The sequence below is a fragment of the Balaenoptera acutorostrata genome, chromosome 1 (genome assembly GCF_949987535.1).
Source record: "Balaenoptera acutorostrata chromosome 1, mBalAcu1.1, whole genome shotgun sequence".
Classification (NCBI taxonomy): Eukaryota; Metazoa; Chordata; class Mammalia; order Artiodactyla; family Balaenopteridae; genus Balaenoptera; species Balaenoptera acutorostrata.
In genome coordinates this window covers 196,727,798-196,746,940 of record NC_080064.1, presented here as the reverse complement: position 1 = coordinate 196,746,940, position 19,143 = coordinate 196,727,798, and the positions used below count along the sequence as shown (strand labels likewise).

Sequence of the window (19,143 nt, the reverse complement as noted above, 5' to 3'; positions counted from 1 at the left end):
CCATGCAGTCAAAAAACCCAAACAATATCTTAACCAACTGATCAAAATTAGTATCACCTAGTAGGGGCAAATGGATATCACATGCCTCTGGATACAATACTGTGAAAAGGACACACTTTACATAGTATTCTAGGCTAAAAAAAGCACAACTTAATCTAACTATGAGGAAATATCAGAAGAACTGAAATTGAGGGATAGTCTATGAAAATGACCTGTATTCTTAAAAAATGTCAAGGTCACGAATGAAAAAGAAAAGCTGAGGACTGTTCCTGTTTAAAGAAGATGACAGATACAACAACTAAATACCTTACATGACCCTGGACTAGATCCTGGACTAGAAAAATATATAAAGTTCAATTGGGATGACTGACAAAACTGGAACATAGGCTGTGAGTCTGATCAAAGCACTTTATTGACATTAAGTTACCTATCCTGTGGTTGTGTAAATGAATAGCTTTCTTCCTAGGAAATATACATTGAAATATTAAGGGGTGAAGGGGTATGATACATGCAACCTTCTTTCAAATGTTTCAGAAAAATCTACACATATATACGTCTGCGGGTGCAACATGTAATGCACAGAGCACACAAAATGTTACACTGATGGATCTGGGTATAGAACATATAAGGGTTCTTTGAACTATCCTTGCAACTTTCTGTTAAATCGGAAATATTTCAAAATAAATGTTCTTAACAAGTTATATTAAATCCATACCAATCCAAATCTTTGTAGGGTGTTGTATCCAAATGCACAAGACTATTGATCTATAAAGCTGCTGAAGAAATCTAATTTTTATAGTACTCTTAGGCAAAGATTAAAATCACGGTACTAGGATATCTAACTAATATGTAAGTTTCTTCAGACCAAATCATCTTTATAAAATATTGCTTGGAGAAAAAAAAGTTATGGTACCATCTCTGAATTTTAAAAATGTTTAAATATATACATAAATGTGAGAGTTTATAATGAAGAATTTTGATTTTACAAGAATGTAAATCAAGAATAAAATGATTATAATTTCTAGCCAAACCAAATAGTTCAAATGCCAAAAATCCCACTGTTGGGTAACAGAGCAAGACTTCATAACCTACTCTGTGCTTGGCAGTGTGTTCTTCATGAGGACCCCTGTACTTTACAGACTATGTGAAATGAACACTTACTTTCACAAAGATTTTAACAATGAGAAAAAGGATAAAATTCATTTGAAAATGAAGGTATTGAATCTAAAACATGGCACAGATGAACTTATCTATGAAACAGAAAGAGACTCACAGACATAGAGAACAGACTTGTGGCTGCCAAGGAGATGGGGAGATGGGGGAGGAAAGGACTGGGAGTTTTGCAGTTAGCAGATGCAAACTATTGCATACAGGATGGATAAACAACAAGGTCGCACTGTACAGCACAGGGAACTATATTCAATATCCTGGGATAAACCGTATGGAAAAGAGTATGAATAAGAATGCATATATGTGTATAACTGAGTCGCTCTGCTGTACAGCAGAAATTAACACAACACTGTAAATCAACTATACTTCAATAAAAAAGTAAATGAAGAAAGATAATAATAAAAGAGGAAAAAAAAGACAATGAAGGTATAAATGCTATGTTTGTGCTAAAATAAAAATGTGTACTAACCCAACTATTTACGTGAAGCACACTCATTCATTCATTTACTCAATCACTCACTCAGCAAATCCTGGTTGTGAGGTTAGTATGTACAATTCCATGGGCCAAGTACCGTGAAAAAGTCAGAGTGACATGATCCAGTAGTGTCTGGATACCATACAGTTTGTTTTTCTTAAAGGTCACTTAATCTGCAGTTGTTTGGAACACAAATAGCATTTTTTTCCCATAGAAACAAGGTTTACTGGATCCTATGTCAGCATATAAAACCCCCATTTAGTTCACAATGTGTATGCAAAACTACAGAATTAAATCATATATATAATAAACGAGGTTTCCATGGAAATCCTGTAACTTAGGATGATGCTGAACCTTATTCCTGATTAGAGCCAGGAGCAAAATGGGGGGCGGGGGGGGGGGCGGGCAGGATTAAATCCATCTCCAAGGCAAGGGTTTCTACTACTAAAGGGGGGAAACTGGAAGGAAAGGGCTGGGGGACTCGAGGGACAAGGCAGGGGCAGAGCTGGGGGAAGCCGGGAAGCGGGTACAGATCTCCACTGGGGACAGTGGACAAGAACCAAGCCCAGGGAAACCACTGTGATCCCAGGCACCGGATTCAGACAGAAGTGTAGGTGGTCTCCGCACAACTTGCCTGGTGAAGCTGGGGACGCACAAACCAGCTTTTTCCCTTTCCCTCCTCTGGTCTCCTCTCTTACAGAGTATCAGTGACTAGCAGCATTCGCCCAAAATGAACAGAAGTGCTGTACAATAATGAAGATACTTAAAATAACCCAGATGGAAAATAAAGTCTCTGCATAAGATAATTTCTTATACCTCAATTCAAATGCTAGACAACATGTTTAAAGGGCTCTCATTAATATATTTTAAAAGATGTAGGAAATATACTTTAGGTCTTAGTATATAACAAACACAAACACACAAGTGTTCGGAGAAAAAAAACTCTAAAAGCCTGTTCAAGAAGTTTAAAGAATTAATCCGTGTTAACGTTTCTTCTACCTTCACAAAATAACCATATGTACAACTTATAATTCCTGGAATGTAATTTTAGAGGCTGGTCTTACTACAAGTCATTATAAGGCTGATACACTGAAAACTGTTTTCCTGTTTCATATATTTTACCAAACAAAGGCAAACCCTTTATTTTTTGCCAGAAGAATGTCAGAAGCTGAGCTCTAGTCATTAACAATTTTCCCTAAACACCGTCATCCAACTAACCTTCATTCTGCACTGCTACTTACTTGGTATTTATGGAAACGCTTTCTAGGGTACAGTTAAGACCACCAAAAAATAATTTGATGAACACACAATTAACGCTTCCCCAAACAGCACACACATATGAACACAGGGTCTCACAAAGGCACCTTTTTTTCTTAGGAACATGTACCTTTTGACCTCCTGAAGCTTCCACTGTGTGGTGGTCTTTCAATTTCTGTTCTTGTTCCATTATGTCTTTCAAATGTTCATTTACCTTAAAATATAAAAACATTAATTTGAATTTATAGTCAAATATAACAGTAAAATAACATGTACCTTAAAAGGCCTGTGTTCAGATCTCTGATGTCAAATACCAGTACCACGCAAATGAACAGAAATTCATTCTCCCAACCAGAAAAAAGTATCTTACAGGTGTTTTGTTTGAAATTCTAAAATTCATGACTTTACCAAATACTTGTTGAGTACCTAGTACATGTCAGGTACTAGTTGGAGTGCTAGGGGGAAAAAAAGGTACTTGATAACTTCTGTTTTAATGCTTGGGAAACAATAAAACTTTTTTCAGTAAAAAGTTTACAATCTCTTTTAGGACTACTAAGTGAAAATTATTTTCCTCAAAAACACTCTGAATCAAATTCTTTTTTTTTCTTAATGTCTTCCTTGTCTTTTATTCTTTTCTTTAAAATAAATTTATTTATTTTTTTATTTTTGGCTGCGTTGGGTCTTTGTTGCTGCACGTGGGCTTCCTCTAGTTGTGGCGAGCAGGGGTTACTCTTCCTTACGGTGAGTGGGCTTCTCATTGCAGTGGCTTCTCTTGTTGTGGAGCACGGGCTCTAGGGGTGTGGGCTTCAGTAGTTGTGGCTCACGGGCTCTAGAGTGCAGGCTCAGTAGCTGTGGTGCACGGGCTTAGTTGCTCTGCGGCATGTGGGATCTTCCCGGACCAGGGCTCGAACCCGTGTCCCCTGCATTGGCAGGCGGATTCTTAACCACTGAGCCACCAGGGAAGCCATGAATCAGATTCTTAGGCTGTGATCTCATAGGCATGTCCCTGGATCATGAGTGGGTTTTAGTGTGGTCATTAAGGCCACAGTTAAATTACATGAAAAATTTTTGCATATGGGAACTTCTTAGGGAGAAGGTCTGATTTATCTAACAGATTGTTCAAACAGCCCATAATTCAAGATGATTAAGAAACAATCTGTCCAGTGCAAAAGTATTTCTTCAGAACAGTTTAGACAATTTTGGATTCTGAGTTACTGATTTTAAGGTCAGTCCAGTAATAATAAGCAAATGTTCAAGTTAATTAATAATGGCGTTCTGGAAAATCTGAATGGTATTATCAACCACTGTAACTCTAAACTAAATCAATAATTTTCTAACCTCTTCTGTTGCTTAAAATTCAGTTCAGTGCCTAAGAAAAAAAGACTGAAAAATTTGAATTTATGATAAATTTAACTAACAGTTACGATACTCTCCGAGGCATTAGAAGGAATTTAACCAACACACAGATTCATCTTGGTTTGTACTGCCAAGTAGGCTGCCGTGCTCTAAGATGTCAGGGCACCGACTTGGCGGTGTAGAACACTCTTCCGAAGAGACAGCAGAAGCAGAAGGGACCCGGCTCTGACTCAAAACCCCCACTCACAAGCCATGACCTTAATAATTTCCTGATACCAGAGCCTTCGCTGCCAGCTGGAATAAAACCTACTTCACAAGAGGTTTGGAGACTATGGCTCTAGGACGGTCCCCAGTGATCCCCTTGAGTGTGGGCAGGGCCTATAATTTGCTCCTACCCAACAGAATACAGCTAAGGGGATGGGATACCACTTCGGCGCTTACGTCTCGCACACTAAGCCCCACTCTCTCCTGCTGGCTTTGAGGAAGCACGCAGCCATCCCTCGAGCTGCCCTACGGAGAGGCCTGCGTGCTAAGGAGCTGGGGGCAGGCTCCAGGCAGCAAGGAACGGAGGCTCTCCGTCCACCTGCTGGACCTAAGCCCTGCCCACAACCACGTGGGCTTGGAGTGGACCCTCCACACCCAAACTTTCCAATAAGACCCCAGGCCTGGGCAACACCTTGACCCAACCTTGTGACAGACCCCGAAGATGGAGCATGTAGGTAAGCAAGGTCTGGATCCCTGACCCACAGAAACTGGTAACACTGAGATGGTTATAATAAGTAAATAACTGAGCTGACAGAAGTTTTAAGCAGTGAAGTTTGTGGTAATTATTACAGCAAAACAACTAATACAGAGAATAAGAGATAATGTATAAAATGTACCAAGTAAAGTGCATAATACAGAGCGCAGACCCCATAAATAGAAACTACTGCCATTACTTAGAAACAATACACCCCCAATGTAATTCCAGATAGTTAAATGTCTGTAAGGGCTTTAACAAATCCTACTCAAAATAGTTTAAGTTGATGTAATGGCATAAATCATCCAAAATACCAAACTCATGATTATAAGAAAATTTTACATGTTGATAATTCATTAACTTTCATAACAGGGAAACTACACGAAAAGTACAAGACATGGTCACTTCAAGTTATTTAACCTACCTGGGTACACAAGACAGATAAATGAGATAATTAGCTTAGTAATTCTTAAGCCAGTTCCCAGATGCTGGTTAGAAAGTTCTAGCACTAAAGTTGAGTCATGACATTCTTTGTGCAACTCACGGATAAAAGTTAAAGATGTGTGTGTATCAGAGAGCCCATCATGACCTGGAGGCAGTTCACCACTGGAGCAAGCGCTGAGGACCAGTGAACTAGAGAACATACAGCAAACAGCTGGCGCTGGCATATGAATTAAAAATAAATGCGCTAAAACGTCACATGCATTTTTAAATATCCATTAATTTAAAAATGTACACTAGCTTTTATTTAATCTTTTTCATTTAAAAATACAGAATAGTCATGTGTATCCTTGCCTTGATGTAAGTCTAAAGTCAGTCAATATTTGTTCCTTCCTCCTGAATAATACAAAAACCTTAGAAAGGCTTTAATTCAAATCACCTCCTCTCATCCCTCATGTTACTTTAACCTAGCAACATAGTTCTTCCTTTTTAAGGGCCTCAGAATTAGGCACGATGATGATTTTTTTAATAACACTTGCTTAGATTTACCCATGTTGCACACCAACTCCCCTTTTTATCATTGCTTCCTACACCCCACCTTTTCCTCTAGTTCCACTCTTTTCTTCCTGAAGTACAACCTTTCAGTACTTCTTTCTGCAAAGGTCTGAATGATAAACCACCTCTGCCTGAACAAATCTCGATTACAACTTTAGTCCTGGGCAAAAGTACAGAACTCTAGGTTCATCGTTATTTTTCTTCGGCACTTTGATGATTTTGCTGCACCGTCTTCTGGCTCAACTATTACTGCTGAGATGTCTACTATCACGTTCCTTTGAGAGAGGAACTGTCTTTTATCTTTGGATTCTGCAGTTTCATTGCTATATATGTAGGCGTGGATTTAATTTATCCTGCTTCAAATTCACGATGGTTCCTGAATTTGAACGTCTATGCCTTTCATCTATTGTAAAACATTTTCATCCATTGTCTCTTCAATTATACTCTCCCCAGCCTACCCCTTCCCTGTTAACTCCTTTTGGAATTCCAATCAGGCCTCTAGGCAAGTCTGTTAACCTCAATGTTATATATCCCATCTCATTTCTCTGGGCTGATTCTGGGTAATTTCTTCTCGTTAATTAACTCCCCTCTTCAACTACGTCTAATCTTCTGTTTAATCTTTTTATTTCAATGACTAAAACTTTCAATTTCTAAAGTTATATTTTATTCTTTTTCCAATATACCCTCCACACTGCCTTATTCTTTCCTATGGCTTTTATTCCGTGTTTTATTTTCAGCCACTCAAGCATTTATTTTTGTCTTTTCAGACTGTTCTGCTCTCTGCAGCTCTCGGCGTGTGGGCCTTGTTTGTCAGGTTTGCTGGCTCTCCAGTGTACGTGACGGCATCTTCATCATTTCCTAAACACCGGTTGTTGGTACTTTTGCATCTGAGGGAAGAGTATCCCTCCCCCACTGCTGGGGACCCTCACGGTTTGGGTGTAGAAGTGACCTTCAGAGCAACTTTTCCTCTGCCGGTGTGCCAGGTGCCAGGAAGATACCACTGGCCTGGCACTGGGCCTTCTGGTCATCTGCTGCCCCCACCCCATGCTCAGTCCAGAAGGCGCCCTCCCCAGACCGGGAGGGAGACGCGAAGTCAGCCCACGACGACCCCACAGGCCGCGTCTTCTCGCCCGGGGGTGGTTTAGGTGTGGGCCTGAGAACCACTCTCCTGAGGGAGACCTTCTGGGGGAAGGTTCCTTTGCTAATAGCAGCGCCCAGAAGACCCTACTCTCATCTTTGCCGGACACCGTTATGACTGCACGTGTATGACCTCTGGAATCACCGAAGCCATCGTAAAACCACGCACGGAAGTAGCCCTGTGGCAAAGCTGGAAGCCCTGCATTCCTGATGACACTAACGCCGACACAGCCCACCTCCAGGTGGGACTTCGGAGCAAAGACATCGCGGCTGGTGTGCTCGTTTCCACCGAGGGCTTGAGCTCTTGGCGGGTCTACACAGAGGTCACGGTTCCAACTTCCCGCAGCCGGCAAAACCCACGGCCTCATCTGGCATCTAGCGACTCTCAAGCCCCGGCAGAGGCTCAACGGCCCCTGAGAGGCCACCGAAGCCTGCAGCCCCGCTTTGTTTCTGGCACCCGACAGTTTCCTTTTCTGTCTCTGATGCTCAGCTCTGTAGCATAAACCTTTCCAACTGCGTTTTATCAAACATGTCCAGGAGTTTGTAACAGGAAGGGCTACCGCTGAATCTGACACGCTGCCAAAATAACTAAAATGTTCTGTCCTGGCAACATGTGTTACAAGGCCTCATAACGTCCACGCATCTTGAAGCATTCTGACGGATGTACCAATTATGGGGGGTAGGGGTTGACAGGGCCCAAACCTGGGAAAGTTTATAACTTTTTCTAGGTTTTTGATTTGGTCCTTTTTCTTAGCATTTTCTTTTCTTTCTTTTTTTTTTTTTTTTTTAAGTTAAAAAAGAAACCCTTTAGAATTTAGTATGAGGTAGTTGTAACTGATCTGTCAGTTTGGAAATATCTTCATGATTTTTTTTAAAGTCCTTATCTGATTCTCTCAGAAAAGCAAACTGGTCACACGTGAACATCCTGAACCCCTATTCCTTCACTTCCTCATCCACACAGTCAACAGCTATTTACTGAACGCCGGACGTTATATTAAGAGGCTAGGGACACAACGGTGCATAAATACAGTCTAGTCCCTCCCCTCACGGAACAAGGGAGACAGAACAAAAAAGGAAAAAAGGGTAAAAAGCTCCCCCCGACAAAAGCAATCTGTAAGGAGTGGTGCAAATCAATAAAGAGGTGAGTAGAAAATCACGGGACTGGGGAGACCTATCTGAGCAGGGACGCTGTCCCAGAGGCGGCCTCTGAAGCTGCAGCCATGACACAGAGAGAAGGCTGCAACACAAGCAAAGGCCCTGCGGTGGGAAAACCTGGTGTGTTCGAGGGAGTGAAAGAACAGTAAGGCTGGAGCCTGGTGAGCCCAAGGGAGGCCGCAGATGGAACTAGAGAGAGGGAGGGCCAAGTAACAGAAGGCTCCTGTATTCGTAACTCTTGTGTACCCCGCCTGACTTAGCCGTTACAATCTTGTCCTCTGTGATCTTGCTTTTCTTAAGTGTAAACTCATTTACAGTCAACAATGCTGATAACTATTCTAGCCATGTAATTCCCATTTTTCTTTTTTAATTAATTAATTAATTTATTTATTTTTGGCTGTGTTGGGTCTTCGTTTCTGTGCGAGGGCTTTCTCCAGTTGTGGCAAGTGGGGGCCACTCTTCATCGCGGTGCGCGGGCCTCTCACTATCACGGCCTCTCTTGTTGCGGAGCACAGGCTCCAGACGCGCAGGCTCAGTAGTTGTGCCTCACGGGCCCAGTTGCTCCGCGGCATGTGGGTTCTTCCCAGACCAGGGCCGTGTCCCCTGCATTGGCAGGCAGATTCTCAACCACTGCGCCACCAGGGAAGCCCCCATTTTTCTATGGTAGCTTTTTTTTTTTAAATACTTGTATTATCCAGAAGAAAAGGCAACTAGGTCAGGATGAGCCAAAATAAGAGCCAGAAGAAGCAGTACATACTCCAGTGGAGAGAGGAGGGTGATGTCACAACCGGAGAATAGACGCCGACGCCGGGGCTGGTGGAACAAGCGAGAAAAAGCTACTCTGAGCTACTCTGACGTGCAGGTTCGATCAACTGGTTCCAATCCTGATCTGAAAACTGAAGAGGGTGGACATGGCTGCCTAAAGGTGTTGGACATTCCTAATTAGGTGATCTCCTTATCTTTCCGTAGCCTCCCGAAGTTCTACAGTGCCGAGCCTGATTCTGTGGCTGAAACTCCGTCTTCGATGTACTGAACACCACTGCTTTGCCAAACACTGCACCGGTCCAGGCACTAGCACTAAAAAAAGAAAGACGCGCACAGGACTCGTCCTCATATCGATTATTCTAGTTGGTTTAAATGATTAAACTCTGAAAAGTGCTATAAAGGAAACAGAGCATCACAGTAGAAAATAAGACGTGCCAAGTGCCTAGTTTAGACAGGCTGTGAGGAGAAAGCGCCAGCCAAGCTGGGAAATGATAGCGCAGAGGCGCTGAGCCGCACAGAAAGCTGGGCGATGGGCGGCCCAGGAACGGGAAACATCGCGTCCAAAGGCTCAGAGGTGAGCCCCACAGCTGGGATGAAGGGAGGGAGGGGAGAAGAGGAACAGTGGTCCTGACCTAGGACGGAGGTGCACAGAGGGGTCAGGCTGGATGGTACTTTGTCGGCACTGGTACACTTGACATTTTCAGTGTAAAATGTGAACTCAACATGATCCGAGTGGCCTGAAAAGCAACATTCTGGGGGTCCGGGTTCTGGTCCTGCTGGAGCGGCAGGTGTCACCCGGAGCTTCCCAGGGACACTGAGGAGAGCCCTGGACGAGACAGCAGGGCCGGGAGGGTCGGCCGCTGAAGGAGGAGCACGCCGGGTGCAGTCCGTCTGCGTGGCTCTGCCCTCAAGCCGCACGAGGCTGAGCCGCTGGGCTCAAGCAGGAAGCTGCAGCCTCGGGGGCTTGAGGAACAAAGGGGGCAGTCATCGGCGTGGCTGGGTACCAAGGAGGACGGGCAGCCTGGCAGGAAGGACTCGTGGACGGAGGAGACCCCAATCCCCACAGAAGCTGCCACAGATCCTTGGCTGGCCTGCACTGTGCTGGCAGGAAAGGGCCCCGGAGACCAGGCAGGGGACACGTGCTGGCAGCCCGGCAGGGAGGTGGTGTGGCGCTCGGGCGTGGAAGACGCCCGGGCGGCCCGCTGAGGCTTCACAAGGCTCACATGTGAGTTCAAGATGCGGACAGAAAAGCAGTCACCGGATTTGTCCAAATGGGAGGCTACAGTGACCTCAGCAGCGACTTCAGGGTGGGAGTGGGGGAGGGAATGGAGCGGTTCTGTGTACAGAGAAACAGGGTCCGATTTGGACAGGGAAGCTTTGTTTACCAGGCTGGGAGACACCAGAGCAGTCTTATTCTTACGAGGACGATCCGACAGGGAGGGAGTCGGGCGACAGAGGAGCGTGAGTGTGGCCCACAGACCAGCGGTGGGAGCATTGCCCGGAGCTTCTCAGAAAACGCAGACTCTCCACCCCAGCCCAGACCTACAAGCTCCCAGAAGATTCTTATACACATTAAAGCGTGAGAAAAACTGAAGCTGAGGACCAGTGGCCATGAAGAAGGGAAGAGAGAGGAGTCCTAGAGCAGTAAGTAAGGCGGACTGGCCTTTGACAGGAAGGGGACACTCTCCACTGTGAGAGCAGCAAAGAAAGACAATGATGTTGATGAGGAAAGGTCTCCAGATTTGGCAGCAAGAGGAGGGACTTCCCGCCGGACGGCTGCCCATCTCTACGCTACGAGACGAGCACTCGTGACGTCCGCAGCTGACGGCGATGGGGGAAGGGCTGGGGAAGGTCCGAGGAGCAGAGGAGGACGGGCGGTCATGCTGAAGTGCGGGAAAGGGACCTGCGCGGGGACACGCCTGTCGGGCTGACAGTGAGCGCGGCGTGTCCGTCTGAAGCTGGTGCTCAGGAATGCACACTAGCCTCCCCACGTGAACTCCTCCAGCAGTGTTAACCTCGTAGGTGCATCTATGGGATAAGGCGGTAACTGGGCCCAGCTGGGGTTTTATCAAATGAGCACAAGGGAAGGAGAAGGATGCGGAACTGACCGTCCAGGCAAGACTCTAAGTTCAGAAAGGAGAAACGTGAAGTCAAGTGAGACCGGGAAAATTAAAGGGCTCGGTGGTTTGGAACTCACGATAAAGGTGAACAATTTTAATAGTGGCGGTGTGAGAGGGAGGGAAAAGAATTAATCAAGAACGGGAGGTCTGCGGTGGGTCGTGAAGGCCACGCGGTTTCTGACGATGAGTGGGTCCAGGATAGGACCGTGACCCCTACAGCTAACGAGTGGAGGGCAGAGTGCCACACGGGCCTTTGACACTGATGCTGATATTACGGACCACGATGGAAGATGCAGGAGTCTTCACACTTGGCTTCTTGTTACAAGCGCCACGCAAGCATTCACGGGAGGACACCTGAAGATGTAACTTCTTTTAAATCCGTTCAGGTCTTGCTCACAGATTAGGTTTAATTTTCTCTGGGGTTACAGTTGTAAACGAAAGAGAATCAAGAGGAATTAACTATTCAAATTGGTAAAGGGAGTGATAAATTGACAATTTAAGCATCTTCAGAGCACAAATAACTAATCACAGTTCTATAAAAATTTCCAAGAGGAGGAATCTACAATCTATATAGTCTTATGCAAGTCAGTCAAGCAAACCTAAAAATCATCTAGTTGGAAATGAGAAACTTACTTCATTCCTGGATGCAAAAAATACTTACTGAGCACTCACAGCGTATAGTTAGTTCCCTACTTGGAGTGCTCTGAATTTGGTAATAATCTGATATGAACTAGATTAATCATTAAATGTAACTACAGATATTGTGGAATACATACAATCTATTTCCATCATTTTAACAGTATATATATATTTTTAAGTCTAAAGGGAATGGGAACTTTCAAGTAAGATCGCACAACTTTAGTTTTCACTTTGATTTAAAACAAAAAGAGTAATGGAATCTGTCTTAGTCCATTCAGGCTGCTACAACAAAAATACCACCGGCTGGGTGGTCTGTAAGCAACAGAAATGTATTTCTCAGAGTTTTGGAGGCTGGGAAGTCCGCGATCAAGGCGCCAGCAGACTGTGTCTGGTGAGCCTGCTTTGTCACACGGCAGAAGGGGCGAGGGAGCTCTCTGGGGTCTCTTTATAAAGACAGTGGCACAGGTCCCATGCCTGAGGGCCAGGCCCTCACGACCTAACTACCTCCTAACACCACCACATTGGGGCTTACGACTTCAACATATGAACTGGGGGGCAGGGGGACACAAACATTCAGTGTGGAGCAGAGTGGGGACGGATGATGTTTTCTGGTTCTGAGACTTTTTTTTACCCGAGGGAGCATATCCCTACCTTATTTATCCAGTACATGACGGCATCCTCAATGTCATAGGGCAGATCTGTGGCTTGGAAGAAAGCCGAGTACTGCTGAGCACACGCGGCCACCTTCTCCACGCTGACCATCTCCACGGTGTAAGCCATCATGAGGGTGTCCATCATGGCCAGGTGAGCACTCTGGAGACACAAACCGAGAACAACCATTAGAAACGGCTGCTTATATACGTTTACATGTTAACAATATTTCCTAACAAACAGGAGCACAACTAAAGGCTATGGAAGACAAGCCTTGGTAAGAAAGCATAAATGGTACAGGCCAGAGGTGAGCTAACGGAACCCAACTAATGTATCACTCAGATGCTTACTGGGGATCTATGCTCAAGACACTCATTATCTTCTACTCAAAGGATGCTCCTTTTCCTGCTTCTCCTGCCTTTGAAAATGTCGCAGTCATTGGCTCGGCAATACAACTTCCAACTTCAGAGCAGTCTCCGAGTAAGTGACCTCCTCACTCCTCTCCTCTACATGGTAGAAATGTACACCACAGGGTAGAAATGTACACATGCTACTTGTAAGCTGTCTCTCAAGGCCACCCTCCTGGTCTGGTGGCCTCCGCTCCCATTCAGACACCACCATGTCTCACCCCTGAACAAAGCAAAAATCCTTATTTTCCTGGCTCCAACTTCTTCCTCATCCTCTTCATCCAGCACGGGACTTAGTCTTTCCTTTGTTGCTGTTTTTTGGGAGGGGCGGTTTCAAACAGAAACAGTTATATGGGGGGAGGGCGGGTTTCTTAACATTTCCTAACATTACAAAGTATCTAAAGTCGAAAGTACCCTCTCCCCCTCCTATTTCCCAAGCAGTGTCTACGGTTTGGTACGTATTCTTACCAAAAATGTAATTTTGGTAAGAATTTACACTGCTTCCTATTCTTTGGCATCCCAAACAACGCTACAACCTTGTGTTTCTCCAGGGACGATTCTCCACCGTGGGACTACTGGGCCCGAGAGCAACTGCATGCTAAGTTTTGATGAATAATCACTTATCTGCTCTCTAGAAAGGCTGCAGCTACTTTCATATCCCCCAAGAATGTTAGCAAGGGTGCTTGTTTCCCCACACCGTTTGCCAACAGTAGACGTCATTTACTTTTTATCATCTGTATCAGTCTGAAGGTTAAAAACCCCACTCTTGTTCAGACTTTGCATTTCTCTGATTGAGGATGGGCATCTTTTGTATGTTTGGCAATTATTTGTATTTTTTCCTTGGAAAACTGCCTGCTCATCTCTTTGGCCTATTTTTCTCTTAGGTATATTCACCTTTCTTTATTTCTTGACTTGTAAGGGCTCATTATTTATTAGGTACATTAGCTCTGCACCATTCAGGTAGCAAATACTTTTTCCTAGCCTGTCTTTGGACTTTCAACTTTATTTGGAATGTATTATGCTGCAGAGAAGTTCTAAGTATTTACTCGGTAAAATCTGTGAATCTTAACGTTCTCCTTTACGACTCTGGAATTTCTCCCAAGTTTACAAAAGGCTCCCTGCACACCCCCAAGTATATAGAAATAGTATCCTCTACTTTTCCTATTTTGATACTTTAAATCCACGTGGAATTTATTTTTGAAGATGTTATCATCTAGGGACTAGTTATTTTTCCAAATCACAGACGTCATCATATCATGCTCCCGTAAAGTCTACCTCGTCTTCTATATAATAAAGTCTAAGGCCCCTCCCTATCAATCCAGTTTTACAACCTGCATTTCCTTCCCCGAATCTACATTCCATTTAGAACAGCCTCGGAAGAGTGTCTGCTGTTCCCCCAACCTGTGGCCAGGCTTCAAAAGCTCCCATGCCCTCCCCTGCTGTCGCCTCCTCACATTGCAGACTAAGTCCTGTTGTTGGTCTGCCTGTCACCCTCTTTCCGATCCCCTTTCCCATCAAAATGGATCATTCTTCCTACAGAGTGAGTATACTATTTATACTTGCATGAAATTCTTTTTTTCTTTCAGTTTTACTGCGATGTAACTGAAATACCACACCGTGTAAGTTTAAGACTGGACATACAGATATTGTGAAATGGTGACCACAAGAGGTTTCGGGGCACGTGCACTGAATTCTGACTTAACTATCTGAAGCAGGGCAGGGGAAACAGTGTCTGCAAGAAGCTCCCCGGGAGAGGCTCATGAGCAGCCAGCTGAGGACCACGGACTGTCCTGCTGCAGGACCAGCACCAGCCCCCTGGTGAGACGGTGAGACCCCAAGGGCAAGGGCGCTGTCTGAGCACCTTCGCCTTCCCTACACCTCACACAGTACCTGACAGCGAGCAAGGGCTAAAGGAAGGAAAGGGGCTGGTCTACTGCTCACTGTAAAGAGGGAAGAGCTAGCTTGACTCTGGAGGCTGAGGAAGCGGGTCCTGACTTGGAGGTGGTGGACCGGCGTACTGGGAACTTAGCAGTGTTTACAGGAAGGCAGGTGCTCTGTCTGAAGCAGAATGCCTGATAATGGCGATCAGAAAACCAATGGTGACTCCAGGTGCTGTCCTGAGGGCTTTATTAACATACCAGCTCTTCCATTTCAAATCTTTTCTGAAGTAAGGCTGGAGATAATATACATTTGTTATAACCCTTAAAGCTCTGAAGGAAGCATCATTTATGTTTTTAATGGGAGGAAGCTGAAGCTCCAAAAATTAAATAGTTTGTCCAAACCTATGTGCTCCTTCTACTGTGTCGTGCAGTTGGCAGAAGCTAAGTCACGTAGCAATAGTTAGGCAAGAAATACGTTCTGGAAATGATAAATAGACATCATATGCAAGAAAGAAAAATAAGCATAATTATTTGAACCTCAAGTCATGTTTTCACATTCTCCCTCTTTTTCAGGCAGCTACTGTCCAGAGACCCCAATTCCTTCTTCAGACTCAGAGTGGACACGGTATCAACCGCAGCGCGCCCTTTCACTCAGGTGATTTCTGTGTCCTCTCTATTCACTCGAGCCCTAGGGAGCGGGGTCCTGTCTTTCTCATCTTTGTTCCCAGCACAAGGTTTTGAGGGGAAAGTCTGAGTAATTAGTATTTACAGCATTACAAAGCATAACTCTTTTGAACAAAAATGTGGGAAAACATCTCGAGAGCTGTAAAACCATTCACCTCCTCTTCACTAAGACTCTTTCTCTTGGCAATTTATTCTACAGATACAATTTAAGAGAGAAAAAGGAGCTGTATGAATGAAACTGACCATTACAGAATTGTATATAACAAGAAAGGAAGCAATGTTACAAGCACAATGAGCAATTTATGCCATCCTAAGCTATTTAACAATAGGGGAAAAGGTGCACAATACAATACTGAGTAGAAAAAACAATGCCATACTATAACAATGCTCAAAATAAATATATACATATAAATGGGCAGACATAAGTGTATGTACATATACATCTTGAATATATATATATATAATATATATATATAAAACAGGAAGGGAAAAGGAATGAATAAAAATAAAACTTACTTAGAAATGACCTTGTTATAATATGCAAAAAATACATATAAAATCTACAGTTTACTTCAAAAATTAGGATAGTAAACACTAAGTATAATTAGTAATACATTTTCAGAACAAAGCTCATCTCACTGATTACTTCACTTCCTAAATTTAAAAACAGATTAAAAAAAATTCCACTACTGTGTTTTACAGATATTTCCATAAGATATTCACCCACTTTTAAACTAAACCTTCAAATTTTATTATTTTTTTTACCCCTTAACTTTATGAGGTAGAAGTAAATTTAAAAATTATGTATAACAGAAACTATATACATAATGAATCTAGAAAGCATCGACAGTGAAAAATAAGCTGTAGGCTACAATCAATCAATTTGGAATGATTTATGTCTCTGAATAAAATACACGCATTTAGTTTTTTACCCAAAACATTAAGGTCAGAATAATGATAACGGCAGCTAGCACTGAGTGTTACGCTCCAGGCGATGTTCCCCGCATTTGTATCAACTCACTTGATAACACAGCACTGTGAGATGCACTGTTATTAAACCTATTTTACAGAGGAGGGAACGGAGCCATCTGTCCGAGGTTACAGAGCCAGGAGGCGAGCCGGGGTGTAACCTGAAGCCTGGCGCAGAGCTCACACGGCCCACCAGCGGCCTGCAGACCCCAGGGCTGGGCACCCGGTGGCAGCGCAGAGCCCGCCATCCAAGAGCAGCAGTAGAAAGGCTAGTTAGGAAGGAAACGCAGGAAGGTTTCCTGCATTTCAGTGAAAAAGGCAAGGACCAGGAGACCCGGGAATTCACTGAGGCCGCTATTAGCGTCTAGATCTGGGTTACAGGTTACAGTTTTGTTATCTCTGACCAGTGGAGTCTAGACGAAAATGATTTACGTTTAGGTATCAGAAATGAAGGTTAAGGCTATTAAATAAAGAAGAGCATTGAAGTGTTGTAGGAAAGAAGGCTATTTATTAATGAGCCTCACAGATTAATAACATCCAAGTTCTACTATTTCATGGCTTTTTTATTCTTTTATCAGATGAAGGACTAAGAAAATATTTCCTAAACTGAACTCGGGCCTGTGGCGCAGTGGCCAGTGCACCAACTATGTCCAAGCCCTCCTAGAGGGACACGGGAGGGAACAGACTTAACAGACCGCCATGAACATGAAGAATTGGAATTATTCTGCTAAAATGGTACACGACAGCTCATACACATCACACTATAGTTTGTCAAAGTTAATTCCGATTCAGAAAATAATATTTTACACATCATTTATTTATATAAACAAGTTCACCATAATTTTCATTTATCCTTCATTTACATGGAGATACAAGGAAAACAGCACTTAAAGCCCTACTGAGATACCACTTCCCACCAGGAAGGCCATAATTAAAAAGTCAGATAATAACAACCATTGGCGAGGATGTGGAGAAATGGGAGCCCTTGTGCCCTGCTGGTGGGAATGTTAAATAGTGCAGCCACTGTGCAAGAGTCTGGCAGTTTCTCAAAGAGTCTGCCCCGGCAGCTCTGCTTTTAGGTTTATTATACCCAAGAGAAATGAAAACGTGTCCACACAAAATCTGTACACAAATATTCAGAGTAGCATTATTTCTAATAGCCAAAAAGGTGGAAACAACCCAAACGTCCATCAACTGATGACTGGATAAGCAAAAATGATATAGCCATGATTTTTTTTTTTAAATACATTTATTTATTTATTTTTTGGCTGCATTGGGTCTTCATTGCTGTGCGCAGGCTTTCTCGTAGCTGCACTGAGCAGGGGCTACTCTTTGTTGCGGTGCGCTGGCTTCTCATTGCAGTGGCTTCTCTTGATGTGGAGCACGGGCTCTAGGCGTGCGGGCTTCAGTAGTTGCGGCACGTGGGCTCAGTAGTTGTGGCTCGCGGGCTCTAGAGCGCAGGCTCGGTAGTTGTGGCGCACGGGCTTAGTTGCGCCGCGGCACGTGGGACCTTCCCGGACCAGGGCTCGAACCCGTGTCCCCTGCATTGGCAGGCGGATTCTTAACCACTGCGCCACCAGGGAAGTCCCCTAGCCATGATATTCTGAATGGAATATAATTCGGCAATAAAACGGAACAAAGACTGACACAGGCCACAACATGTGTGAACCTGGTAAACAGTGTTTTCTAAAATGGATTGTGGCAATGCTTACACAACTCTGAATACACCAAAAGCACTGCACTGTACGCTTCGAATGCATGAACTGCCTGGTGTACCAATTATACCTCAAGTTGTTACCCCCCCAAAAGATTAGATTGATTTATGATGCTCTGCTGACCCTTTTCCAGTGTAAACACCTCAAAAATGACTGTTTAGGTCTAAGTTAGGCAGTTAGCTATATCCATGTGTTTGCAAAGTATCTTTAAAAGGACTTCAAGGTGAAGGGACACATTTTTCTGGACAGTGAAGTATTTTAGATATTATTAAAAAATAAATTAACATTTGCTTACTACCATAAGTTTGTTGTCTACATAATGTTAAGCAGGAAACGTCTATATATGAATTGATGACAAAAAGAAAAATAAATAAATATGCTAAGTTAATTCTATTTTCCTCCCACAGATATTTATGTTCACTTTCCTTTTTTTTTTTTTTTTTTTTTAATGTTCACTTTCTTAAGGCTCCAACTAATCTGGATAAAAGGTATATATAGTTTACTTTAAAAGATTATTATTTATGATGTTTCTTAGATACTGTTAATTATTTTAGTAGCTAAAATCTTAGCGATAGATTTCTATAGTCGGTATGAGAATAGAAATTTTCCAGAAAAACAATTTATTTCCAATCATAATGTCGGTCCCCTTATATGATAAGAAAATCTTAGCGTATCAAAAATTCAGGCTATCAAAAGTAGTCTGGACTCACAAGTGTAGGTAGTGTGTTACATGAGGGGCAAGTTTTTTGCTAACATCACAAGGGTCTCTGGCCCAATGAGTGGAGTTCGATAGTAATACTTGCTACAAATGTTAAAAAAAAAAAAAAAAAAAAAATGTAGGCTGGTCCAAGGAGCAAAAAGCACTGGCCTTAAAAACAAAGGCAGGACTTCCCTGGCGGTCCAGCGGTTAAGACTCCACGCTTCCACTGCAGGGAGCATGGCTTCGATCCCTGGTCGGGGAACTGAGATCCCACGTGCCATGAGAGGCGGCCAAAAAAAAAAAACAGAGGCAGACTATCACTGAAACA

General features: G+C 43.5%; 1 protein-coding gene and 1 pseudogene across 2 annotated transcripts in view; one reads left to right on the top strand and one right to left on the bottom strand.

The window, feature by feature from the left end:
- CAMSAP2 (calmodulin regulated spectrin associated protein family member 2) overlaps positions 1-19,143 on the bottom strand; it is a 105,410-nt gene that overhangs the window by 36,350 nt on the left and 49,917 nt on the right. For both annotated transcript variants that reach the window (XM_057543978.1, XM_057543981.1), the window contains exons 3-4: positions 12,461-12,622; positions 3,033-3,116 (exon numbers count right to left, since the gene is read on the bottom strand). In XM_057543978.1, the coding sequence (XP_057399961.1) occupies positions 3,033-3,116; positions 12,461-12,622 (246 nt within the window). The remainder of the gene's footprint in view (positions 1-3,032; positions 3,117-12,460; positions 12,623-19,143) is intronic.
- On the top strand, positions 18,794-18,925 carry LOC114235974 (small nucleolar RNA SNORA62/SNORA6 family; annotated as a pseudogene).